The 26,616-nt window shown below is 44.1% G+C and overlaps 1 protein-coding gene across 1 annotated transcript; it reads left to right on the forward strand.

Moving 5' to 3' along the window:
* Positions 1–51: 51 nt before the first annotated feature.
* Positions 52–26,402, forward strand: LOC115614075 (T-box-containing protein TBX6L). Its single transcript, XM_030500341.1, has 10 exons — positions 52–914; positions 12,502–12,828; positions 17,314–17,458; positions 18,435–18,537; positions 18,980–19,144; positions 19,454–19,600; positions 20,101–20,171; positions 21,339–21,430; positions 22,228–22,420; positions 23,062–26,402. Exons 2-10 carry the CDS (start codon positions 12,813–12,815, stop codon positions 23,486–23,488), a joined length of 1,359 nt encoding a protein of 452 aa, XP_030356201.1. The 5' UTR covers positions 52–914; positions 12,502–12,812; the 3' UTR covers positions 23,489–26,402.
* The last annotated feature ends 214 nt before the right edge of the window (positions 26,403–26,616 follow it).

Below are 26,616 nucleotides of genomic sequence, written 5' to 3' on the forward strand. Positions count from 1 at the left end.
CTTTAACAGCTTTTCTTCCCCATCCTCAGTGGTTGATACTGCTCCAGCAAGGAAATCCTGGTGGCTTTCAGAATAGTAGCAGCAGAATTCATGATAGTTACTGAATATGATGGATAGAAGCTGGCTTATTCTTGGTGAGTTCTGTGTCTGGGCTTTGTAAATATTCACTTCCCGCACTGATGTCCTAACAACACCACTGATCTATTGGTCAAAAGAACTGAATTGTGCATCAGAGCTTTCCCACTAGCTGGTAAGTTTTTTAATTACCCTTTATCTTCCATTTTCTATGCCCATAAAATGGAAGCTACATGTCCAGTCTCCCACCCCAGCCCAAATGGCCACTGAATTTGAAGCAAAGACATTTTTGTATATCTCAAATTGTTTATAATTACCTTCTGACCAATTTTAGTTAAAACCATGGATTTTTTCATTGTGAGTGAATGAATATTAATAGCCTCTCAGAACAGATTCCATAGTTGAGTTAAACAAGAAAGTCACCTGAGTTTCTGTCATGATGTATAACATAGAGATTCCCTTGAGCAGAGTTCTGGAGAAGACTGACATCTTTTCTCAGTTAAGTGTAGAATATGCTTAGTTTTTTGGAGAGTCCTTGGCTCTGATTGCTGAGAAACTGGGATAATTCAGTGCAGCAAAAATAAGTCTTTTTTTCTAATCAAGACTTATTTGGATTTTTCTGTTTTTTCCCATTCACTAGTTGAAATTTCCTGTGTCTTGTAACCATTTAACAATATGTTACTAACCATCCATTATGTCCTGCTTTATTCTCTTTTAGATGAAAGAGCCATGTAAAAAGAGAATTCGCCAACCCCTGTGACTGAATTTGAGCGATAATGTCAATGGAATTAACACATTGCCATTGTTGAATGGTCTCCTGCGGCTATATAAACATCAAGGTAACACATTTCCAAAGCAGAAGACATTACTGCTGTGATACTGCTGTTCTGTTGTTTTGAGAATATTTCCTCACTGATGTAGATTTCCTGCTGATGTAGATCTACTGTTTTGCCTGGTGGATGATGATATTGGGAGAAAAAAAAAAAGAAAAAGGTTGATTTTTGCTGAATTTTTGTTTGCTGAAGAAAATCTATTACACTATTTGGCTAAACATGGAATGAGAGCCCGAGTACACTGAGGTTTGTTTAAGATGGCCTCTTACTGGCAAATACGTTTAAATGACAGCTCTCTTGAGGACCTAATTCCATTTCTGAAGAAGACCTTCTGGAAAAGCTGGGACAGAACTGCCTTCAGGAAACCCAGGATTCTTCAGCCCAAGCAGAGTTAGCTCAAGAATAATTGCCTCCCATACTAGCTTCAGCCATTAGCATAACTTTCATCTCTGAGAACAGAAATAGACTGAGGCTTAAATACCTTTGGTATGTTGCTGAGTAAAATGCTAGTAAGATGCAAGTTTCAGTTTTAACTTCGAGGCTGGCAAACAAATTGTGAGGCCAGGTTAGTAAGAAAACTTTTTAACTCTGATAATTCCATTCTAGGCTCCTTATCACTGTCTCACCTAATGCAAGAGACAACTGATGTGGATGTTGCACAGAAACTATAATTCCTTGTGTCACAAAACCACTGATGATGGCTGCATTACAGAAGCCAGAGCTGGTCAGTTAGGACATGCAGGTAACAGTAATGATTTTGTTTATTATGAGTTTCCTGATCCTGGTTGCAAATGGAAAAAGAACCTGTATTTCTGCAAGTATATTTTCATTTGTCTTCAGGCAAGAAAAAACTCAGGTGGTAAGTGCTAAACTAGAACAGAACCTGGCAAGTTCCCTTCCTAAATACCCCTTGTTATGAGTTTTGCTTCTCTCCAGTCACCTTTGAACAACTGGTCAGTGGGTTTGCTGCATTTCTACGAATCAGAGACCATAAGCCAGGTTTCGAAAGGTGGGAAGTCAATCTAAAGGTTGACCTCACCAGGCAAAGACAGACGTATCCCTCTCTGGAATCCATTAGACATACCCACTGCCTCTACCAGACCTGGAAGAAAAGGCTTCAGTTTGCAGAGCTGAATCTGGCACTTTCATGAACATTAGGGCTGAAACAAAAGAGAGGGAGATATTGTCCATCCCCAGAACAGCCCTGGGTTGGATTCCTCAAAGACGACTTTTCAGCACAGGGAATGTTCTGTTTCTGCACTGCTCTTGAGTAACAAGGGGTAGAAAAGAAAGTTGCCATGGAAGGAGGAAGGAGCTGCCTATGACAGGAATTGTCAGGACATGGAAGATGACTTGGGTGAATCGTGAACACTGTGCATGAGTTAAACTAAGTGGACACAGTTTGTGTACACCGAAGTCCTTTTCAGTCCCTTGAGAGCTGTTTGAAGCTCTCTGAAAGCAGAGAGGAGAACAGCTATTAAACATTGTGCTTCAGAATGCAAGAGAAATTGCTTTTCATCCATGGATCAATCTTTTGTCAGCACATACGCAATGGTCGATGGCTCTAGTGTATTTTCATTCTCACTCAAAGGCTCTTTTTGGGTAATGAAACCCAGTGGCTCAATAACTTGTCACCTTTCCCATGACTCTTGCCTAGGCCTAGGAGTGGGGAAGAGGAATGTTCTACCAGGCTCAGCAGCATTCAGATTGTAGTCACACCTCCCTTGGGAGTCGGTAGCTGGTCTTTTGTGAATTATGATGTGTGGAAATACAGGATTTTATTTTCGTAGATCCTCAGCTGGGTACAAAAGCTGATGTCAGGCCCCTTGAGCCCAGCAGAAAGATACCAATGGCAAAAGCATGCACAGCCTGTTACTTCCCCCTCCCTTCACTGTGTCTTACTTTTCTTTTTTTCCCTTCTTTCTGTCTCCCCTCACTTTTTCAGACACTTTTTCCCCACGTACCCACTTCTTTTTCCTCTTTTTTTTTTTTTTTTTTAAATCTTTTGGCAAGAACAGAGGATCTCCTGAACCAGTAAGAGACAGCTCTTCTGAAGAACAGGAGTTATGGAGCCCTTCTGCACTTCCGCTCTAAGGTTCTTCAGGAAACCGGTTTGCAGATGGCTCACAGTTCTAGTGCCAAAACTGTCACCAGCCTTGTGACAGCTGCAGCTTTGGCCAACAGCAAGTGACACCAGTGACAGTGCCAGGTAGGAGAAAGTGGTCCATCTTCTGAGTCACCTAATATGCTCATAATTTTATCACCTCAGACTGTAGTAAAGTAGTTGTCTATATACGATGAGATCTAATAATCTAGCAGATAATCTTGTGGGGAAGATCCATCATGATTGCCCTAATTTATTTCCTGTTGTTAGACACTACCTCTCCATCATCAAGATTCTGAACAAAAGGCAGGCCTAAGCATTGCTCAGGGTTGTTGAGGTTCAAACTTGAGCATGAAAGATTCTTTCTTTTTGCATTTCACTTGATTTCCACTCTGACTCTGTTCTGGATGATCAGTGTTTCAGCTCTGGAGCCCACTTAACTTGGGCAGCTTTGAAATGTGTTGATGTACAGTGTAAGCAAATAATATCAGAGGAGAGGCAGAGCTACTTTTTCAAGAGACAAATGAGGATGAAGGGAGTGGGTAGAGAGGAAAACTGTGTGCTGTGTTCATGTCCAGCATGTTCTGTTGGCAGTTGCACTTTTTCGCTTCTAGTGGAGCACTAGGTAAGTTCTAGTATCAACCCTGAAGTGACAATACTCAGTTCTGCTCTCTCCTGCTGTGCAGACACGTTCCCTCCTTGCAGCTACTAGCTTCAGGACTGGACTTTTACTCTGCCTCCCCAGTGCTGATGGACATCATATGTTGGACAATGCCCACTACACGTGAGAAACTGTTGCGAAGGCTTGATCCCCTTTTCCCCAGACACTTCATCCAGATTCTCCAGCTCTTGGGAGTCACTGAAGAGAGAAGCAGTCTCCTTACAGAGAATTAAGATCACCAGTAGAGCTCTGAAGCAGTATGATCATGTAAGAGAAGCCTGGACATTTCCCTCTGCTTGAATCTGTGTTGAATGTGTAGTGCTGTAATGCATAGTACATAAGTAAGCCCTGGTTACATTGCACTGGGAAGCAGTCTGTTCATATGCCAGTAGAACATATGTTCTTCTTTGTGGTCCCAGAATTCATCTAGTATGCATTTGAAGAATCATAGGAATAAGAGATAAGCAGGTATCTCAGAGCCTTCTTTGCTGCTCGTGTGAAGGCAAGATTGTTCTCTGCAATACCACTGGTTTGTGTAAAAATCATTTAAAAGTCTAATACAATAAGGGCTTTGCCTGTTAATTCTGTGAACAGGCTGCCCTTGCACAGCCGGTGTGGTTTTTTCCTGGATTCTCAAATTGCTTCTCTCTCATTTTCATCCCTACTAATGAAGATAATTATATCCTTTTGTAGCATATTAATTCCTCTATCATGTGGATGTTTACACCCTGCAGACATGTTCATTTCTTCTTTGTGCACAGAGCCATCAGTCAAGGAAGCTTTATTTAACAACTCTTCTAATCTTTTCTGAAGTTCAGTTCATCCAGTCTCCCTCCAGTTCCCCAGTAGCTTTGATAATGAGGTGATAAGAATTACATGTAGTTTTACCAGTTTGTTTTACAGCAGACTAACAAAGAAGCCCTGCCACTTTCCTGCTTAACTATATGCTATTTTCCACATGCATCCTGTGGTTATATTTGGCTGCTTTTGTTTCCTTGTTGAAAACAAAAGCATCACACTTACTGCAGAAAACCGTATGAACTATCTCTATATTGTGCCTTCTTTAATATTACCATGTTTTTTATAGGTAGATATGGCTGAACATTACTGTTTTCAAAAGAAAAGTTTAAATCATTCTAATAAACCTGGAGGTGGTGGCAAGGAACCACAGAAGTCATCAGTTCCTCCCTTGAACAACTCCTTGGCAATATTATGTGAAGGGAGGAGAAGGAGTAGTTCCATCCTGGAGAGGAAATAAAAGACAAAGAAGTCAGAAAAACAGAATGGGGGACCATGAATGGGTTTAGATTTCAGATTTTTGCCTCAGGTTTCTGATAATCTGAACCAGTCCTCCCAAGGTGCTGTCATAGCTTCTTTACCCTGTCCTGGAGAGCACAAGTGCTCTTTAAATCTGGTAGGCTCCCCCTGGTCCATGAGCAGTTACTTGAAAATGAAGTACAATACTAGCAACTTCTCCAAAGCCGTAGGTGACTACAGGGATGCAAGCAGGTTTGATGCCATTGACTGGTCCTCCTGATCGCTTATGTTGTCTTTGGCCCCAGATATAATTTTGCACTTGGCACACAAATACCAACCCAGGTTCCACGTGGTGCTGACCAGCATGGATGCCTGCACCTTACCCCGGAGCCCTGTAACTGCCTTTACATTTCTAGAAGAGATTTTTGAGGCCGTGACAGCCTGTCACAATTCCAAGGTCACCTTTTTAATCTCCTATTTTTTTCACTCCATCCATTTTTTACTTTCCTGCACAAAGGAACATCTCTCAATGCAAAATGTTCATAAGCAGGGAGAGAGAGATGAGCAAAGTTTGGACTCTAACACCATTAAGTTAGAGTGTGTACAGTTTAAGTTAATTAAGTTAGAATACATATACAATTAGTGTAATTAATCATTTTTACTACTTTAGACATAATAAAACTCCCTAGAATTCTGCAATGGAATTTTGCCACAGCTTTGTCCAGTAGAAGCCTTTGAAACCTCAGACCATTGTAGTGGGGTATGCCCCAGAGTGCAAGAGTATTCTCAACATTTTTTCTTTTGAAATTGCTTCAGGTTAGCTCTTGATCACCCAGAATTCATATGGCAGGAACATTGTGAAGAGGCAGGAAAATTAAATGCTTAATTGTCCTGTCATAACCAGTCCTTAACAGGTATATGTGAAATGTATCTAAAGACTTTCTTGATCTTATCTTGCTGACTGTTGTTCTCTCCTAATAATTTTTTAACCCAGTCTCCTGATTTCAGCCCAACTGGGCAGAAGTACAGAAGTCACACAGATGAGTTAGGTCCTATGGGTTTCTTGAAAATGCTCTGTCTGAGGGAATGGCTGCAATGTGAGTTAACATAATAGTAGACAACAGAGAATCCAAACAGGAAAACTCCTTTTTAAATGCCTTAATTGTGAGAAAAGCATCAGTGGGAGCTCAGGATGGGCCACAGGTGCATGTTGTAGTAAATGCACAAGTGTGAGGGTTCTTGTGCCCTGTGATAATCTGGCTGGGTTAGTTTTTTGCTTTGTATTAAGAGGAAGAAACTGAGCAGCACCAAGCAGTGAAGCAAGATCGCAGTGAGAAGGAGGAGTGCTTTCTGCTCCCTGGTGGTGAGTCCAGGCCTGCATTGTAGGCAGACATAACTCTCACTGAATCCTACCCCAGCAGTAGCTCCCTGCAGAAGCTTAAACTGCAGGGTTAGAGGGTGGCAAAAGCAGTGACCTCATTATTGATAATCATCGAAGCTGTGCTCACAAGGAATGCTTGCTCTCAAATGTGGCTTGGATTTCCTCCTGCACGCTCCCCAGCACTCTTAGCAGAATTTAAATATTTCTGTTGAATTTACATTATATTGTTGTTTGTATCTACATTTGGTGGGCAGGCATAGCTTAGGTTGTAAAGTGCCAGTCATTTAAAAACAGTTTTGCCATCACAAAAGCAAAGACTGTGTTTTTAAGAATGGTACCTATTATGCGAATGATCACTGAGTGAGAGAGGAGAAGAAATCAAAGTCATTTATGCCTAAGTAGGTGAAATCCAGTATTTTAAGTGTAATGCAGTCATTGCACACCTCTGTTGTCCTCAGTCCCTGTGGAACTGCCCATATAACTGTTCAGATAGCTCGAAACTGTCTGTCGTCCCTTGGTTTCTCAAGGAATTGCATCCAGTGTATTTAAGTCATTCAAGTACCTGATGTTCTTAACAACTTAGAAGCATTTGTCCACTATAGTAGGGCTAATTTTTAATTTATTTTTCTAAACGCATCTATCCAAAATGATGGTAGGCTTTTATATTCACAGCAGGGAGCATTGTGAGGTTTAAATATCCCTTTAATCACTAAGGATGTAATAAAAACAAGAAGAGTTCTTTGAGCTGCAGAGTGTTACCCAGGGAAAAATCTACTCTGGAGCTTACAAATGTGAGCTGAAGAGACAAACTGGGCAATAAAATCCACAGCTATGGACCAAACCGGCTGAAAGTTGGTCTGTAGCTGCCCATCGGGAGCTGAGACTTGGAGGGGGGAAAAGGCCATTCATCACCTCTAGAGCCATAAGAGCCAGGTCATAAACATTTCACTGGGTAGGGGGAGGGAGTCATGGGTCTGTGATCCTGCCTGGAGCTTGTAACCTGGCCTGTGACTGCAACAGAGAATGAGTATGAGCAATTTGCCTGTATGAAAAGAATGGGAAGGTAAAAAATCTGGATATATTAGGGATTACAGGGGAAAGTGGTGGCTATGATTGATTATGTCAGTTCATGTATGTTTGCATATGAGTGTATGCGCATGTGTATAAATACTGAAGTACTTCTGTATGGATGTTAAGGCAGAGCTATTTGCTGCCTATTTTCTAAGGCTGGTCCTTTATGGCTCCTGATGGAGACCGGTGGGTTCTGGCAGGGTTGCTGTCTCCTGAGGGGCAGGGAGGAAGAGAGCCTTCCCCATGTAGGAGAGGAAAGGCAGTGCTTACGCCATGCTGCTTGGTGGCCCTTTCCTGTGCTGTGTGGCTCTTGCTGCTGTAAAGTCCTTTCAGTAAGTATTTTTTGTGGATTTGAGTGGGACAGTGCTGAGCCCTGTCTGGGAAACACAATGAGTTGACAGGAAAACAGTGCACCTAACATCAGGAATCTGTGAAAACTTGAAAGAGCTCTAGACAGAAATATTTTGCATTTGACTCTGGACTGTAGCCTTTGAGGCCAAACTCAGTCTTCAGTGTTAAGTGGCTGCTAAGTATTTCCCTTCTTGTCTTAATGCTAACTGACTGCTGGGTGCATATTCCAGGAGGGCTGCGGGAGGGCGGATAGGATAAAGGGGAGGCAGAAGAGCATCCTCTTTAGTTCAGGAGCACATCTTTGTGGCCAGATACTTCAATCCACAAACCTGCAAGAGGAAAAGCCTTGTGTTAAACTTACAATGTTCAACTTTTCAGTTACATGAGCCACTTTCACACATTCCCTTCCAGAACAGACCCCTCACTGCTGACATGCAGCCTCCTTGGGGTGGGCGCAGGCATGTGGCTGGTCCCCGCAGCACACTGTGCCTGGGTCTGGGGATCCTGTGGTGAATTAGCATTGAGCTGCTACCAACAGGCCCTCTCCAACCAACGGTTTTGTTTTGCCAAATGTGATTTTTGCTTTTTGAGAGCACAGGGCAGATTTGGGGGTGATACAATTTGGGGCTCAGCATGGGGTTTTTGTCCCTACTGAGGTCTGCCTTCTGCGTGTTCCCAGGGTAGGAACATCTGCACGGCAATGCATATGGAACATGCCTGAAGACAGCAGACAGCTTTTCCCAGATAAAAGCTATCCAATCCAACCATGCAGAGAAGGGGAAAAGGTGGCATTTCCCACCATCAGAAGAAAATGCTGTGTAGTGTGAGCTGCTGTAAGGAACTGGGTAGGAACTATTCCTTATGCTATCACACGATGGGAAATTACATGTACTACTACTTCTTCAGAGGATCTTGAAACACTCTGTAGGCTTTTATCATTCCTGTAGTCACCCACAGAGACTTGCTCATTAAGCTGCTCAAATTCAGGCTGTGCCCATGCTGCCAGAGCTTAGCTGCTCTGTCCTGACCAACCCTGCTCCACTCCCTTGGTCAGCTCCATGCCATCTGAGGAGTTGCACTTGTATTTCCTTTTCTTCTGTGTGAGATGTCAGTCGCTTACAAGCAGTCATATGCTTCAAGGCTGGCACGGCTGTAGGAGCAAGTTTCATCAGGCCTTTTCTCTGGAAAACACGGCTTTTCCCCACGGTCCTGTGTGGGTAATCAGGCCCCATTTACTCTGCAGCGAGCTGAGGCTGTGTTTAAGGGGCAGGTTGGTGGATTCTGAAGCCATCTGGAGAATTTGAGGTCACTTCATGCTTTCAATTAAGTATGAAAATAAGTAGCTATAACGTAGGGCTATCTATTTTGTTTTGTTCTGTTAATGACATGTCTTTCCACATTTTCAGTATTTGTCATGTTGCAGATGGCAGAGTATTCTTCATAAAGAGTTGCCAAGATGCTCTGGGGCTGTGGCCTACGTGTGCCAGGTGGGAATCTGCTAAATGAGTCACATTTAAGCGGCAGTAAGGCTATCCTCGTGTTTCGAGGGGAGTTTATCTTCAATGCAGTTTGCACTTCTCCACGTTACTTTCTCTGGCTTGTGCAAACTCAGGCAAACAACACTGCTTCACTTAATCCCAGTTTTGTTAAAGCTGATACGGTAATGCTTCCTCACAACCCTGTGCACAGAGGGAAGCTGCAGGGACTGGATTACTGGCTACTGCACCAAGTGCTGATATACATGAGCAATAATCCAAGACTGTTTCTTTCCAAAGACTGTTCTTGCATTTCAGCAGTCTCCCAGGCAATAACTTCATGCCTCACACTTGAGCTTGCTCTCAGGGCAGAATGTTGTCCTGGAGTTTCTGCTAGACAGAGGTGGTGGGGCATCCTGCGCAGCCGCTTGCAGACTCAGATCCTGAGCCTCCTGCTAGCTGACACGTTATCTGTTCTCCCGCAGTCTGAGAGCCCCAGACACCAGCCAGAGATGGCAAGATTATCACCCAGAGCTAGGAGGGTATGTGCGCAGACCACTTCCATATAGGGTCCTGTTGAGTGTTAAGGGTTAAAGCTTCACTTAAGGTGAGAGAAGTGCCAGAAAACATTTGCCTTACTACAAAACCCAGAGGGGAATGTTTCTTTCTAATCACCTCCTCAAAGAGATGCAAGGCAAAAGTTCTTGGCCTCTGCTTTTGTCATCACACATCCCCTCCCTTCTGCGCTGCCCTACTTCATCCCCTGCAGCACAGGGGGAGAGCCTACTGTTAGAGCTAGGCACAGCAGGATTTTTCCCTGCTGCTGTAAATGAGCTTGGAGCAGAGCTGTGTGTGTCACTGACTTCACATGTCAGATCCACTATCTCTCCCATCCCTTTCCACACCCCCAGCCTCCAGTTTGCCAGTGAATTGTTAGACACCAGCACATTTCACCTCTGGCTTCCCAGCAAACTGCCTGAGGGCATTCCATGGACAGACAGACAAGAGAGTAATGTGCTAAATTCCCCCTTTGCTAGTGATTAATTTCATGGGGATTGCTCCTGTTAGCCACGCTTTCCAGCAGTATTAACAAATTCACTTTTTTTTTTTCCCACTTTTAAAACCTTTCCAGTGCAACTGGAATGGCTGGGAGAAACCTAGTTGTTAACTGGTCATGGGTAATTAATGACTCCACCTTCCCCATCAATCACCTGGGAAGAGCCAAAAGGATTTAAGTACTTGTAGCAAATGTGTGTTCTCTAGACATGCTGATAGGCAGTGTGCAAATGAAGTGGCAGCAGGAGACCATCTCATACCTTTTCCTGGAAGAAGTCATGATACACATCCCACGCTCTTGTCAGGTGAAGTCTGAAATTCCCAGTGCTGCTGCTGTTGTGCAGTTTCTAACTGTGTGGGATGTTGATCCATTGCTGCTAGCTTGAATCTGACCCAATTTTTGTTCTATTTTTTCTTTTCAGATTCTGATCATGGTTGTCTTTTTGACATTCTACAATTAAAATACTAACATTAGAAAAGCAGGACATGGCGGGGGCGATTTGATGTTGGCTTTCGCTTTGTGGCAGAGCAGAAAAGCATTTCTGCATTCTGTTTTGTCTTTATTTGCTAGTGGCAGTGCAAGTACAAGCAGAGGAGATTTGACCTTTGTACCATGTTCAGCTCACCTTTTCCTTTCCTATTTATTTTTCCACAATGTAATAAATAATCTCCAGTTGAGCTACAAGTGGATGTTCCTCCAACACATCATAGTTCTCTCCTTAGTGATACTGAGGCTCCCTGGCTCTGGGTGGCCCTAAGTTAGCTGAAGGAGAAGAGCCTGTGGTCTTCTGTATTACCCAGTAGTTTTAAAGGGATGTCAGGGAGGCTTGGTGTGGTTCTTCACAGGTGCCAGGAGCGGATGGACCATCTCCTGTTATAAAATCCTCCTCAGGACTTCTCAAACTCTCTAACCTATTTCTTTTACATGTTCTTTTTTGCCACCCTAAGCGCTGGCTTTTCTCTCCCTGCTAGTACTGGGATGCCTAGAATTCAGTATACTACTGAAAGAGAGCCAGTCCCTCTTCTGATTGAACTCCTTTGTCCTCTTTGCATGTCCTTGCATTGCCTGCTCCAAAAGACAGTAAAAACAGAACGAAAGGGACCTTGCTTGGGTATAGGATCTGGCTAAATAAATTCAGAATATGTTTTGCATGTCACTGACAAAATAAAAAAATGTTTATTGGAAGCAAAACTAGACAGAATCAGCTGCAGCCTACAGCAAGCTCCTAAATTTGCTGTGCAGGATCCAACACTGGCCCATTGAGACTGGTAATCCTGCTTTTGACCTCCAGCTTTTGAACATCGTCAACCTGTAAATGTTAGTATAGCCATTTCTGTATGTGAATGCATAGAAATGCATTCTTAACCCTCTAATCCCTCTTAACCCAGGTGTAGTGGCTGTTCTGTGCCCTGAAGCAGGAGGCTTGATTGCTGTCTCTTAGCACTTGTAAGCACTTATAAGTACAAAAGCTAATGGTCACACTTGCAGAATAAACTAATTAAGGGAAAACGCTCAAGTCCTTCAGTTTCTGCTCAGGCTTCCTTCAGTAAGAGCAATGCCTTGAACAAGGCCTAAAGCCAGTGCCTGGCCCATCATGAGACTTTTGGATCGTGCATTAGCCCTGAAAGGTGCCAGCCGGAGGAGTTGGGTGCCAGTAAAATGATACCCTAGCAGGGCTCAGCTGAAAAGGTACCGCATGGAGAGCAGCCTCAGTCCTGAGCTTCAGAACAGATGTGGTGCAGTGCCCTGCTGTAGAAAAACAGCGCAGTAGGAAAATTAACTGTGCAGTCATGGACTGTGAATGCAGAGATTGGGTAGGTAAGTAATGTTATATCATCAAATGTGTTTGTGTTAGTGGAGAAGACATCTGTTGGTGAATGAATGCATTGCTGCAGCATCCCAGTTGTGAGAGCAAACTTTACCACAGACTTAATCACCCACTTGGGAAGGAACAAGCTCAATACAGTCCTGATTCTGGTACCAGAAATCAAGAGTTATTCTGTGTTTTGGAGATGAAAATTATATCAAATCCATGGAGTAGCCAGAAGGAAATTTTTTCCTGCTTGCTGCTTAAGGGATACTTTTTTTTCATTTTGTAGGTAAGTCTTCAACTGATGGTTTTGTTCTTGTCTCTATTTGTTTAAAGGTGCGTTAGCAGTAAATCAAAGTGCATTTCCCCTGTAGGGTTTCCTGTATGTCAAAGCCATGTTAATTCTCTTTGATTTTCTTCCCTCAGCCCCAGCCATTGCTGCAGATCCTTCCTCTCTTTGTCCCTTTGGACATCAAAGGATCGCAAGGGGACAGCCCTGGCGAGAAGCTCCTCCCTGCTCATTAGCCTCCATAAAACAGGAACTCACCTTGGCTAGTCGTGCTTGGAGTCCCATCCTCATCCTGGTCACTCTTGACACTGGATCTCAGAAAGAAGGGCTTTTGGTTGCTTCAGGAAATCAGCCCTGCTTTTGAACTGGACTATTTTGGCTCCCCTTGTAAGAACTTTGACGGCTCTCTTGACCATACAAGCTCCTAGACTCCACAGTACATGGCAAAATGCAAGCTTTACCAGGTAAGTAAAGGACTCTCTCCTTTTCCTTATTGTGTGGAAAGATCCTAGACTTATGCCAAGAGTGCACAATCATTTTAGAAAAGAGAAGAAGTGGTCCTGAAGCGTTACCAGCATTTATAGTAGTGCATGTATGGCTGGAGAGGATTTATAAAATGGGTGGTTTTGGTAGGAATGGATGAGAAATTGTGGGTTTGAGTGTTATTTGCGAGCTTTGAAAGACCTTTCAGAAGGTAGCGAAGGTTTACTCACAGTTGTGCCCAGAACTCGCTTGTCTGTGTCACGGTGATCATTCACTGAAGGTTAGAGGTGTTATCTGTATGTTGTGTGCAAAGTACTTTGAGTTCCTTCAAGTTGAAGGCCACATAAGGTTTGGAAATATTTGTTATATTGTGAATAATGGTTGTGATACAAACTATTTGTTTTTTCTTTTGTTTTTTCTCTGCCCTTTGAAAGTATGAACCCCAAGCAGGCATACCCACCTCTGCCAGGTTCATACCCAAACACAGGTTTTCCCTGGTTTCATTAGGGTTTTCTTTATGTTTTTCTTCATCAGTCTATTTCATAACGTGCTGTTAACCTCTTCTGTGTGTGGCATGATCAGACTGGGCACAGTGGCAGATAGGCATTGGGAAACAAGCATTTACCTAGTTTAGGTGTGCAGATCATATGTGCACGTTAGAGTTGGCTGGGTATTCTCAACTTCATTTCTATACCTCTGCAAGGTGTTGTTTCATTCCTAAGCAAAACACACGTGCAATGATAATTTCCATCTTCACTGTTGTTTTGGGTTTTTGTAAAGCAGTCCACACTGTGTTGATCTGATTCCTAATGATTTCTGCCACTTCAAAAGAATTTTGAGTTGAAAAGCAAATAAGCAACAATGAAAAATATAAACTGTATTATGGTATTTTACCATATTAAAGATTGCAACTATTGCAGAAGTTGCCTCATTTTCTTACTGAGTTGTTCCTGGTGTATGACCCCATATGGCAGAAATATTCAAGGTGATGACTGGGTGCATTTGAGAGGTGAAGCGATTGCATTTGTAGAAACACCATACTTTGGTTACTGCCAGAATGCTTACTGAGAAACGAAGTTCCCTCCAGAGGGTTGGGGTGTTTCTGTTTATAAGATGAGAGAACATGGGAATTTTTTTAGGTGTGGGCAAGATTAATTTCTCAGCTACCTTTATATACTGATCATTTCTTCCCTGTGGACACTGCATAGCTGTTAGTGTTGGACTTCCTCACTCGGAAGGTAACAGCAACAAACGTAATAATAACTGGTTTTAGTGAAGGTAAGCAGCATACCTTTTGCCTTGTTGGAGTTTTCCCATTATTGCAAACCCTATCCCATATATTTTGGGTAGGCTGCAACAAATTTTCTGACATAACATTGAGTAATTGACAGTTAATTGAGGGGCTGCTTTAGGTGAGTGGATTATACTCCAGCATCTCCTATCCAAAGATCTTACTCCCCCTGCAAGCATTACCAAATTGTCTCTCATTTCTTTTTCTCTCCATTTCCAAGATAGGAAAAAAATATGCACGGCCTAGATGCAGAAACTGAAGGACAAGCTGCTTGTATTTGCATAAGGATTTTAAAGCTAAGCATGGAATAGATTGAAGATCACTTAATTTTCAGTGCCTTTATTACAGCAGCAGTTGTCTTTTTCCACCTCATCTTGGCATAAGGAATATGTTTTCAAGTGTGCCACATGCAGTGATGCCACAATGATAATAATAATACTTTTAAAATAGAACTGAAATTCTTGCAAAATGTTTAAATCTCTTTCAGGTAGTACTTAAAATAAAAACTAAGTTACAGAGAAGAGGAAACAATAGAAGTACAGCTTTAACAAGTTCAGTTCAGTGCTTGGACACCCTGCCACAAACCTTTTTTGCTGTAATTCCAACATACAGGCATCATTGTGGGGGAGACGTGTGTGTGAGTCTTGCCGTTAGTTACATAGGCACAAAGTAGGAGTGAATTTGAAGTGCCTTGCAAGCCAGCCTCTGGCTGTGCAAAGAAAATCCAGAGTGGATCCTACAAATGGATCTGTTGCTGCAGAATCCCGCTGAAGCCAATTGCACATGAGTGTGTAGCCAGCTGCGTGGATCCCATTAGCAAGCTCACACCACTGCTGGGGTCCAGATCCCATGCAAACTGTTAATGTCCTGTTTTTCACCCTCAGACTGCGCACAAAACCTCTAGGGCAAAAGACATTAACTGCATTTTAGAAGCTTTGTTGCAGTGTTTATTGTATGTGCAGCTCTTTTTCCCTGTCTTCTGTAGCATTTCACTTGTACAGGTGAATTATGGACTCGTTTTGGTAAAAAACAGATTGTAACATCTGCCTTTTGATTTTTAATTCAGTATTGAACTCCTTTCACTTCAATTCCTCTTGATTTCATTGGAAGTCTCCCCTCAATAAGGACTCATTTAATGGCATTGGAATTTGCTTACAAAATCTTAATGCTGAAATTCATTTGGGGAAGGAGCGAGCGTCTGTCTAGCTAATCAAAATCTGTTTGCATGCATTTGTGACTGGACAACTCCTGTGGGAAATCAGCCCAATTTTATTGTAACTCCTTTTGATACATGTGCTGCACTGAGCTACCGAATGCATCGTCTCGTGGCAGCTTTCATGTCTTTGCAAGAGGATATGGGGAAGCTTTAGTAAGAAGATGTTAACAGGCTAATCTTAGTGAGCAAACTAGGTGTCACTTCTTAGCCAGTTCATTAATGTTGGATCAAAGCAGAAAAAAAGGGTAGAGGATATATTTTTTTTAATACCTAAAGATCTTTGCAAACTGACAAAATTACATTTAAATGTTTTGGGTTTTTTTTTTTTTTTTTTACTTTTTAAATACTGAGGGAAGAACCCCTTATACTCACACTGGGTTGTTTTCGTGGAAAGATACTGCTTTCTGAACAAAAGCTGATTTCTCTGGAAATAGTTGTCTACTCTTCATGCTTGTTCTTTTGAAGAGGTTTCTCAGGAAAGCTGTAACGAGGAGAAAATTGCCTTATTTCTGATACGTTCTGAATAAGATCTCATCAGGCTGAGAGGCAGAAAAATCTCTCTCTCTTACACAAATAGCAGTGCATGGCTGTTAACACCTCACCCAGCAGAAGTGGCCTGCTAGCACTGGAGTGAGCGCAGCACTGCTGCTCTGAGTGTCCCTGTGTCCAGCAGGCTTATCAGTACCTCGTTGGGACTGCAGGGCAGTGTTTGTGAAGCCCTACTGGCTGTGAAATCAGGCCATCAGTAGCTATACCAGGTCGTGTCCAGGTTGGACAGAGCCTTGGGCGACGTAGTTTAGTGTGAGGTGTCCCTGCCTATGGCAGGGGGATTGGAACTAGATGATCTTAAGGTCCTTTCCAGCCCTAACTATTCTATGATTCTATGTTTTCACCTAAAATTAAACTGTGGCAGCAGCAATCTTGTGTGTGTTACAGTATAATTAAGAATGCCTATAGGAGGTTTTAGATCCAAACAGCTTTACAGAGGTGGTAGGTGCCACCAACACCAAAATGTTTCTCCAGAATAGTTTCCCTTCCTCTTTCCCAGGACCATAGTTAGTCCTCTGCCTGTAATAGTGTAGGCATATTGCAGGCAACACCTCTGATGTGCCTTCATGTGTTACTGAAGAGGCACCTTCCACCACCATCAACAGGCTCCTCAGTGGTCTCCATCTCCAAGTCCAGTTCAGACCAGCCATCCTCTTTTCAGAATGTTCCATGATCTGGCTCTGTCACCTCCCTTTCTTCTTACCTTCACTTAGATTTGGGTCTCCTGTCTCTCCCTTCTTTGTCCTCTGGAGAGATTTTTCACCTCTGCTACCACCTACGTGTCATTTTCTCACATAACCCACTGGTACAGTTAAAATCTTTCCAATCCTTTCATCATTCATTCTGTTCTCTTGGTAAAGTATTTTTTTTTTAACCTTGATCAGGAATGAAAGTGGATTAGGCTGCCTGCCAGTGTGAGTTTTGGAACAAAAGAAGTCAGGTTGAGTTTGTACAACACATAAATCTTTACAAAATAATTTGTCAGCTAAAACCAAACCTGCTGGAGAAGTCTTTTTGCCTTCTGAGCCTGCTAAGTAGCAAAAAGGCTTTGATGAAACATAATGCCTTTTCTGTAAGAGGTTTATTGTGGCACAGACTCTCTACTTCTCTGCAGCACCTGGGACCTTCATGAGTAAAATCATGCCATTCAGCTCCCTGAGCTGAACCAGAGTGGTGCACTGCATGTTAGTTTGGGGCTGAGATGTACTGTGGCCAGACAGGAGGAGTGATGAACAGATGCACAGACCCCATCTTACAACAGTGTGTGAAATTCAGGGAGCTGGCACTGGAGGATACTGGGAGGGCTGATGTGGGTGTTGTGTCTCAGGGCCCTGTCCCTGAGCAGAAGCTGTTTCTTGTCATCTCTGCTCCTGCCCATCTGAAGTTACTGTTTCCTCTCTCTCTTGGTAGACATGAAAGTGCCATGTGAGGCCCTTCCTTCCCCCAGCCTGGAGCACTACCCACAGAGCTCCATTGTGGTTACCCTTGAGGACATGGATCTCTGGATGAAGTTTCATCAGATAGGAACTGAGATGATCATCACCAAATCGGGCAGGTGAGGGGAGCAGGACAGCTGTCCACACCACACCTCTCCAGGCTGTTGTCAAAATCTCATGTTTTAAATGGTGGCCCTTCAACTAGCTTTGTAGCTAACTGAGCACATCTCCCTGCCCGTGACAGAGGAATTGTGCTTTCAGGATGTCGTAGAAGTCCAAACTGTGAAGTGCAAAAGGTCACTGTGTGGCTGATGTGCTGAGACAACTTCTGTACTCTTATCTCGCCACTTAACACTGATGTTCTTCCTGTCCCTCGGAGGTTGCTCGGGAAAGTGCCCTGGGCTTCCTTTGCCTCGGTCACAGGCAGCAGGAGTTGAGCAGTAAATACCTGGGTTTGAGACTGCATTTGCAGACAAGAACATTGTATAGAATAGTAATGATCCGTGTGTGCAGACTCTTCTGAAATTCAAATGAGTCATGCATTGTGGAGCTTGCAGTGAAAGAACATGAAATTGTGAAATTGTAATGTAGTATGTCAAAGCTGCTGTGAGCTAAAATAATCCCTTTGGATAGGAAGGTAGGTGTCAAAGCTTTTTTGCAGAGTCAGAAGATGAAAGTGGTGACAGGGAGTACTGGAACAGAAAGGTAGATGTGCTCTTATATGAGAGCACGTTTTCTACCCACGCTAGAAAATGCTCTAATCTATCCTTCAGGTCTGTGATAGCTGCGGAAGGCTCACGGTCTAGGTGCAAATTCCAAATATTTTCTTTTAAGTTTCCCACTGTTGTGTTACAGGAATCAGAAGAACAAAAGCAGTAACTGTGTCAGGCCTTCAGTGACTGCTGCCCTGTTAGTGCCTATTCTACCTAAACCTATAGGACTAGACAGTACCTCAGTAAGATAGAAAAATGTTCAGTAGGTGGCCTGTAGAATTATGGCTACCAGAACTTTGCTAACATGACATGCTTCTTGATCATGAGACAGTAGCCACTTTATACAGAAATCCTTATACTGTCCATTTCATTTCTCCTTCAGACGAATGTTTCCACAATGCAAAATCAAAGTCTCTGGCTTAATCCCTTATGCCAAGTACCTCATGCTGGTAGATTTTGTGCCAATGGACAACTTCAGGTACAAGGTGAGTACTTTAAATAATAGAATTTATGCTGTCCTTCCATCTTTTGAAGTAGATTAATCTTTATGCTTTACTGGCCAGGCTGATAAATAAATTGTCTTTGGACAAAGTGCAGAAGTAATTTGTGGATCTTATCCCTCTCTCGAGTTATTTGTCAGTTTTGCTTGGGGAGCAGCTGGAAAGGTAACTGATTTTCATTGTGAGTGGTACAATTTTAATCATGATTAATGTCAGACTTCTCTGGCAGCCGCTGGGAGAAAGGGAGGAAGAATGAGGCCTAAAATGGGAGCTCTTGTTAACAGGATCATAGCTCTTAAGAGAGAATCTGCTACTTGTGCTTCAGAGGAGGCCGCTAAATTGACAGTGAAGCAAAGTTGCTGGGGTTTCCCTGTAGTGAAAGTAGGTTTTTGTTTTAAGCTCTAGATTTCTGTCTTTCCCTTCACAGTGGAATAAAGATCAGTGGGAAGTTGCTGGAAAAGCAGAGCCCCAGCTCCCTTGTCGCACCTACGTGCACCCAGATTCCCCAGCTCCTGGCAGCCACTGGATGAAAGAACCTGTCTCCTTCCAAAAACTGAAGCTCACCAACAACACTCTGGATCAACATGGGCACGTAGGTTGTAGCTGGCCTTTGTGTTGTGCTCCCTTGGAATTCATTACAGATGGATGTTACAGGACATAAGTGAGATTTGTGAGAAATTAGATCATGTGGAAATTAAAATATATTCAAGTGCCCTTGTGCCTTGTTAACTACCTGTTAGGGAAGGCTTTAGTCTGTTACTGTGCTGTAAAGGCATGGTGGAGACACCAGACCCAGGCAGGCATCTCTGGTTTGAAATGAATGTCTTGGGATCCCCCGCAGGAGGCTTTGCACAGTGTGTTGGCAGTGATTGCACATGGAAACTTTCTTCTATGTCTCCAGATCATCCTGCACTCCATGCACCGTTACAAGCCTCGCTTCCACATTGTGCAGGCAGATGACCTCTTCAGTGTCCGCTGGAGCATCTTCCAAGTCTTCAGCTTCCCTGAGACTGTCTTCACTTCTGTTACTGCTTACCAGAATGAGCAGGTACAGCGTGCAATTACTGCTTTTGGACAAGTCGCTAAATGCTATCCTTAGAAATCTTGTAGAGGAAGGTGTCTCCTTCCAAGCTACTCACCCTGGGTGCCCATGATGGGCAGTGGGAAGAAACAGGCACATTATGGTTCTTGTGGAAAACATCTATTCTGTGATGAGATGAATCATGCACCTTAATTAAGTGTGCTGTCAGTGATTAACAGAACCCTAAATGCAATAAAAAGTATGACCAAAAGTCCAGATACAAATGCTGACCCTGTGTATTTCTCTAGTCAGATGAATCCTGCCCAAATTTCTGCCGGCCCTGGCAAAAAGTAATTTGTCTCTGTGTGTCAGTTCCTAACAAATAATGGGAGCTGCTGGGAGAGCTCAGGTACTGTGGGAAAGGTCCTCAGACAAGCTCTTGTGACAGCTAATGATGTGAAGATCTTGAAACAGTAAATAACCCAACCAGTCACCATGAAACTGAATCTTGTTCCTTTTATTTTAAGATTACAAAGCTCAAGATTGACAACAACCCATTTGCTAAAGGTTTCCGTGAGCATGGGAAGAACACTCGAAGGTACACTGTTTTTTCATCTTTATTTATAACTGGACTTCACTTGTGAATTTTACCCAAGACCATTGAGCAGACTAGACCAGCTATCTCTGCAGAGCCTGCTGGGTTGTGCACACTGCACTTGCCTGTATCTGGGAATGATGTCCTCCTGTGCAGCCTCCTCCCAAGAGACTTGGGGTGTGGGAGAAGATACAGGATTTCCTCCAGAAATGTGGGAGGTGTGACAAATATGAGACCTGCATTCCCTTGCAAGTTGGAGCTAGGCTGGAGTCTGACATGTGAATAGCAGTGATAACAGAAGTCCACAGCAGATCGCTAAGTCTGTTTAAGATCAGCTTGATTCTGACATTTGGAGGTCCCTCATCTCCTTTGCCTGTGTGTGGAAAAGTGTCTCTTCCAACAGGAGATTTATTCTGCAAGAGGGAAAATGGATACCAGTACCAGTGAGATCTTCTGTCTGGTCTGAGGGCAGCCAGTGGATGAGATGAGGAAAAAAAAAAAGCTTAAATGCAACCATAGATTGACAATAGAGAAGGAAGAAAATGTTCTTTTCCAAGCAGAAAATGTTATGAAAATATCTTAGATTCTGTTTCATATTACTTTATGCCTGAAAAAAAATCTCATTTCCTGATGAAAAAAGGCCAAAACTGAGTCTTTTTTACTTAAATTTTGAAAATATCATGGGTTTGTTTTTTCCTCCTAATAGGATCATTTCTGACTACGCTTAGACTCATTTTGCAGTTAGGAAAAAGCTGCTTTCAAGCGAAAGACCCACCCTACTATACTTGTACCTGTGTGCGTAGTATGTATATCCAGCATCGGACTGTACTTCCAAACAGTGCCAAAACCTCTGGTGCTGAGTTTCCACGTTGATTGTGCCTTTTGTACAAACATGAAGCAGGCAGCTCCTTCACCAGTGTATCCCCAGAACCCTGCAGAGTGAGGGCTCTCGTACACGGGTGGCAGGCAGCATGGCTAACCCTGTAAGTCTGCTGTGGCAAGTGTATTCCCTGTGGGCCTGTCAGGGTGCTTTGCTAGGAGAGGTGTAACACACAATGTCAGAGAGGTTCATCCCATTTTTGTCTTCCAGGGCTTGTCCAGCATCCCTTGCATATTTGTCTAGGCAAGCAGCTTACATACAAGCTACCCCCATGTCTTGTTTCTTTCCAGGGAAGGACGAGCCAAATGCCAGAAGCCTAGTCCAGCCAAAGGCCAGAAGAGGAAGCTACCTGAAGAAAAGGAGTCTGGTGCTGAGGAACATGGTAATATTGATTACAACAGACCCAGAGGATGATTTCCAGACAGTGCCTGGGCTGCAGGAAGGAAAAGAAACAGCAACATAGCCCCCTCTGTGGGGAGAGTGGCCTGTGTGGAGTCCCTAAAGAGTGCTGTGTATGGCTTTGAGCCTCTGACTCTCTTTCTGGGACTGATCCACAGGAGACTCCTCGCAAGTCACTTGTCATTACTGACTACTCATCAGCTCTCTCGCCAGCCTCTCAGCCTGGCTGTGCTTTGTGACCATGTGTGATAGTAGGCTGTGCTTTCATAACATGTCAATAGCAACATGAGATTGCAGTATCACCCATTGCTTTCTTGCTTCTTCTCAGTATGCTAGCAGTGCTGTTTGTGCAGCTGGGTTGGGATGCAGATGTGGGAACTGATACTGCTAAAAAACCCAAAAAACCCCGAAACAAACAAACAAACAAAACCCTCAAACAAAACAAACAAACAAAAACAAAACCAAAAAACCAACAAAATCCAACTTTACTGTTTGTTAGTTTGGTTTTTAAGCTTGATCGTTCCTTGCTCTAATTCAGTGCTGCTTGCAGTAGCATAACTAAGGAGAGAGGACAGGGCAGGACTGAATACAGTGTAAGGAAAGAAGGAAGCTGGAAAGTGCTAGTCACTTAAGACAGGATGACTGCAGAAGAGGCATTAGTGCATTTCCTTCCACCATCCTGCGATCAGTGCAGCTGCCAACAGACCATTGTGAGCTCTGGCTTTCTCTTCTCCCTTCTCATTTTTTTCCCCATTCTTTCTTTTCCCGGCTGTGGGTCAGATTTTGAGAAAGATGAGAATGTGGATGTGAAGGAAGAGAGTAACCCCGTGGTGGTCAGCAGCGGGTACCCCTTCTGGGTCTCGGAGCAGAACGGCAGCCATGCCTTTCCTGCAGCATCCCCAGTGCCAGCTGACCAGAGGGAGGGTCTGACCAGAGAGCAGCAAGTGCCTACGCCGTCCTACCAGACATATCGGTGAGTCCCACTTTCTGGTGCTCCTGTCCAAAGCCTCCCTTCAACTGATGGGATTCCTCTTCTTCTACTGAGTATTCCCTAAGAAAAACAGCCAGTGGGAGTAGGGAAGGATGTCTTTCTGTTGGGCAGCATACCTGGGTGATAGGTGCTAGATTAGCATGGAGATAGCTCCACAGCAAAGCCTTTCTGTGTTACTTCAAACCCACTGATTCTGGGCATACTCATGTGTTAGTAACACATTTTATTTCCTTGTGCTGAAATGCTCTCCCAGCCAGCTCTGTGTACTGCAGAGCTTGCCTGTCCTTTGGAGGAAGTGTGTTGGAGGAGTGTCAGGACTCCAGTGATTTTTTTCCTCCTCATCACTGCAAATTCAGGTATGAGTTACAGGGAGCCCAGACTAGAACTGAGCCAGAACTCACCTGCTCTGGGCTTACCTTCTCTGGTATTAAGATTTGCTGTGTAAGTGACATTGAGGCTTGGACTAAAATCCACACTACCAGTAAGATGAAGCAGTAGGCAAAGGGAAGAAGGCGGCGTGCTAAAATCTCACCCTGCCTTTCCCCAGGGGATCTGTGTGGGTTTTCATTGGTTTCCCACTGTGGTAGGTTTGACTCACTCTTCTCTCTGCCCTCGGGGCTCAGGTTCCATGAAGCTGGGGACAGCCAGCAGCTTCCCACCCGTGATGCCACAACCTTGAACGACTTCCGGGCAAGGTGCCATGCCTTGGATCTCTCCACAGTGCCTGAGCATGACTCCAAGCAGCTCCCAGAGGGCTTCACCAACCTGCCTCCGCTCCCCCCGCCTCTGCCTCCTCCCCAGGACTACACAGGAGTGGTGAACATGGCTCTAGACTCTGTCGGGAAACCGGGGGCCCGAGCGCCCATGTACAGTCCCTACGGCACTGAGCAAAGCCTCGGCCAGTGGATGGTGCCTTCCCACAGCCAGTACAGGGCAATGAGCTACTCGGCCTTCTCCACAGAGTACAATGCACAGGGGGCTCCGGCACATGCCCATGGGACCATGGCAGAGTGGAGCCAGTACCCTCTGTTCCCCTATGCCTGCTGGTGAACTGGGAGGACCCTTCCCAATGAAAAAACTGAAAAAAAACTGTAAATGAGATCAAATCTGCTCTGGGGTGTTGACCTTTTGAAGCCTTGCCTACATGAGGCAAAGAGGTATTGCTGCAAGCAGTAGCATGGGACACCTTCACTTCTTTTGTCTCCTTGCACAACAACCCTCACCATGTTTCACAAGCAGTAGCTAAACTGATGGCTGCCTGGCCAGTGTGGGTCTGGCTGAATCAATGTGTTCTGCAATTGGTTTTTTTTTCAGCAGGGATAGGAAGCTGCAGGAGTTCCAGAGCAGTATTTAAAGAGCTGATGAACTCTCAGACCCAGCCTGTTTGCATCTCACATTTGGCTGTTTGCAAAATCTTTTCCTCCCAGGACTTGCATGCAAAGAGATAGAGGATGAAGAGTTTCAGTAAGCTGTCCAGGTGGCCAAAAAGCTGTAGAGAATTACTGCAGAGATGAACAAAAAAAGCAATCCTGGTGTCCCCCTGAACAGTTTCCTCACTTAGTATAGTCAAACTAAAGTTAGAGTCTTGCCTTTCTTCCAGCAGCGTACAAGAGTAAAATGCACAGCAACGTGCGTGTGTCTGGAGCGCGGCAGTGGCTCGTGCAGGCAGGGAAGAGTTTGTCCTGTTTAGGAGAAGCAGCAGCAAGGCTGTGTGTTGTGTCTGCATGTCCCCTGTGCCCTCTTCTGTCACCCCTAGGTTCGAGGTTAGTGAAACACTTTTCTTTCTGCTGGTGGTGGAGGGAGGTTGTTCAGAATGTGGGGGGCTGCTCTGGGGGGTTGCAAAGGCCTGTGCTCATCAGAAACAGGGCAACCAACAGCACTGCTGGCTGTGTCTCTCAACCTCTTCCTTTCAAGGGAAAGGAAATCTTGCACTGCGAACTTTTCTTTCTTCTTCCACTCCCTGCAGCCCCATGAAAATATAATTTATAGTTGTTATTGTGCTACACTCTGAGCGAGCTTTGTCAACAGGCAGTTCTCACCAGCCTGGCATTGCTCATCGGGAATATACTTCAATTAATACCCTGTAGGCACTGAGCTGCATGCTGCATTGCTGGTCAGCAAAGTCATCTTTTGCTGTCTGGGAGTCTGTAGGGATCTGCTTCCATGTTTAGTTATCAGAGGAGTTTCAGTGCCCTCACCTCTGTGGCCCCATCGTGGAGGGGAGCTGTTCTGCCAGCAAGCAGCCTGTATGCTGCCTTGCAAAGAGGATTTCTTTTTATCTTCATGTTAGAAGGAGGGAGCATCCCTGTTTGCCCAAGTCCCAGAATGGCCCTGGCAATGCGATCTTGTTTGAGACAGGCTCTTTGCTTCTCAGGGAGAATAGACATGTTCCTAGATGTTATTTAGGGAATGTTTTCTTGTTATACTTTAAATAAACTGCTCTGTGGCCTGTAGCCATCAGTAGGCAGTGAGGTGTGTCACTTATTTTGTATGCCAGATGGTTTTCTCTGTGTGTGTGCAGCAAGATGTTGTCTATGAGCAGACCTGGGTGGGTTTGTGACCCACATCAGGACCGGTGTGCAGGTACACCGGGAAAGGCTGTGTCTGTTTGGGTACTAGGTCGGCACTGTGCATGTGCATAGGGTAGAGGTGTTGAGCCATGTTTATTATTGTTAAAATGACTTTTGAAAAGTAGCCCTCCGAATTTGTGAAACTCAACTACAATTACTCCTTTGTTATTTAAATCATACATCGATAACTGTTTTTGTAGCACAATTATGAGATATACACATCAGCCAAATACTTCCCCTCAGCTTCACAGGATGTGAAGATGTGCAGCATTTGAACAAAGGTCAGACTTCACCACAGTGTATGCATGTAATACCCTATTAGCCTCTCCTCTGGGAGCACCCTGGCCAGTAGTGATTTGTACCTGCTGTGCATGACATGTGGATATGAGCAACTCGCTAAAAAGAAATCTGGTTGGAAAAAATGAAGAGGAGATTGTTTGTAACCCCAGAATATTGTGATTTGCTGCTATCTGAATGTCAGCTGTGTGAAGGCAGGTCAGCTGCAAAAGGCTGTCCTCTGTGAGCGAGAAGAATATTCTGTCTCTGACCATTAGTAGCTGATTTTGCCACTACTCTTTTGCACATCTTGGAAACCAGATGAGAAGGTGGCTGGGGAGTTTGGTGCTTTGAGCCCCGTGTGCAGGGGATGGTACTTTCTGCAAGGCAGTCCTGGTACCCCGCCGTGATTGCTGCAAGTACCATGCTGACAAGAAAAGAGAAAGTAATACATCCCCCTCAGGCTACCTGGTTAGATCTGTTTCTTTATCTTTGAAGTTGGGTTGTATTTCCCTCTGTCACAGGGTGCTAATGAGGGTGAAAACCATGCTGTGGTAAGAGTAACTGGGGAGAACTGGGCAGCACAGGGAAACTCCTGCGCAAATATGAGTATAATCTTCTTTTCAAACCTTCAGAGCAGCATTGCAAGTGCTGCTGCCCCATGGGCCTGTTGGTAGAGCTGGTTTGGCAAATGGCTCTGCAAACGGGTAAAAGACTCATCCTTGCACCTAGGACGAGCTATTAATTATTCATCAGCCTTCTGTTGCAAGAGGACTCCTTGCCCTTCTTCAATGAATCATCTAGCTTATTAGAAAAGTACCTTTGCTTTCCTTGCTCTCCTGTCTCTGGTTAGAGACGCTGGCTTGGCTGGTTTGTGAAGCCTTTGGAAATCTTGCCCGTAGGTGTGTGCTCTGGACTCTGCTGCCGCCTCCTCTCTCTGCAGTTCCCACTGTCTTGTTTTCTTCAGCTGTGGCATTTAAAACTCTGTATGAGCTCGACTGAAACGCTGGTTTTGCACGCGTGTGAGATAATGTAGTGCCTCTCTGACAACTCCAATAAAAGGAAATGAGACATGCGGAAGGCAGGCCATTAAGAGCAATAAAATAAACTCCAAAGTGTGTTTTCTGTGCATCTTTTTCGAGCACACCAGTGGCTCCACTTTAGTCATGTTACCTGAGGCCAGTTTGTACATGCATGACATGCTGTTGATCTCTCTGTTCATTGTTCTCAGTGTATTCAGTGAGCCCCAGGTTATCTGCTTGCATCGCTAGATGTGACTCAGTCTCTTGCACTAATTCTTTGCAGCAAATTGTTTATTTTTTCTGTGTTTTC

This window comes from Strigops habroptila, chromosome 11, assembly GCF_004027225.2.
Source record: "Strigops habroptila isolate Jane chromosome 11, bStrHab1.2.pri, whole genome shotgun sequence".
In the NCBI taxonomy this organism is placed as follows: domain Eukaryota; kingdom Metazoa; phylum Chordata; class Aves; order Psittaciformes; family Psittacidae; genus Strigops; species Strigops habroptila.

Bases quoted from the DNA above. Each gene is read 5' to 3' on its own strand.
- LOC115614075 (XM_030500341.1), top strand. The intron at 19,145-19,453 runs GTAGGTTGTAGC...CTATGTCTCCAG, and splicing joins CTCTGGATCAACATGGGCAC to ATCATCCTGCACTCCATGCA. The intron at 21,431-22,227 runs GTAATATTGATT...GCTGTGGGTCAG, and splicing joins GTCTGGTGCTGAGGAACATG to ATTTTGAGAAAGATGAGAAT.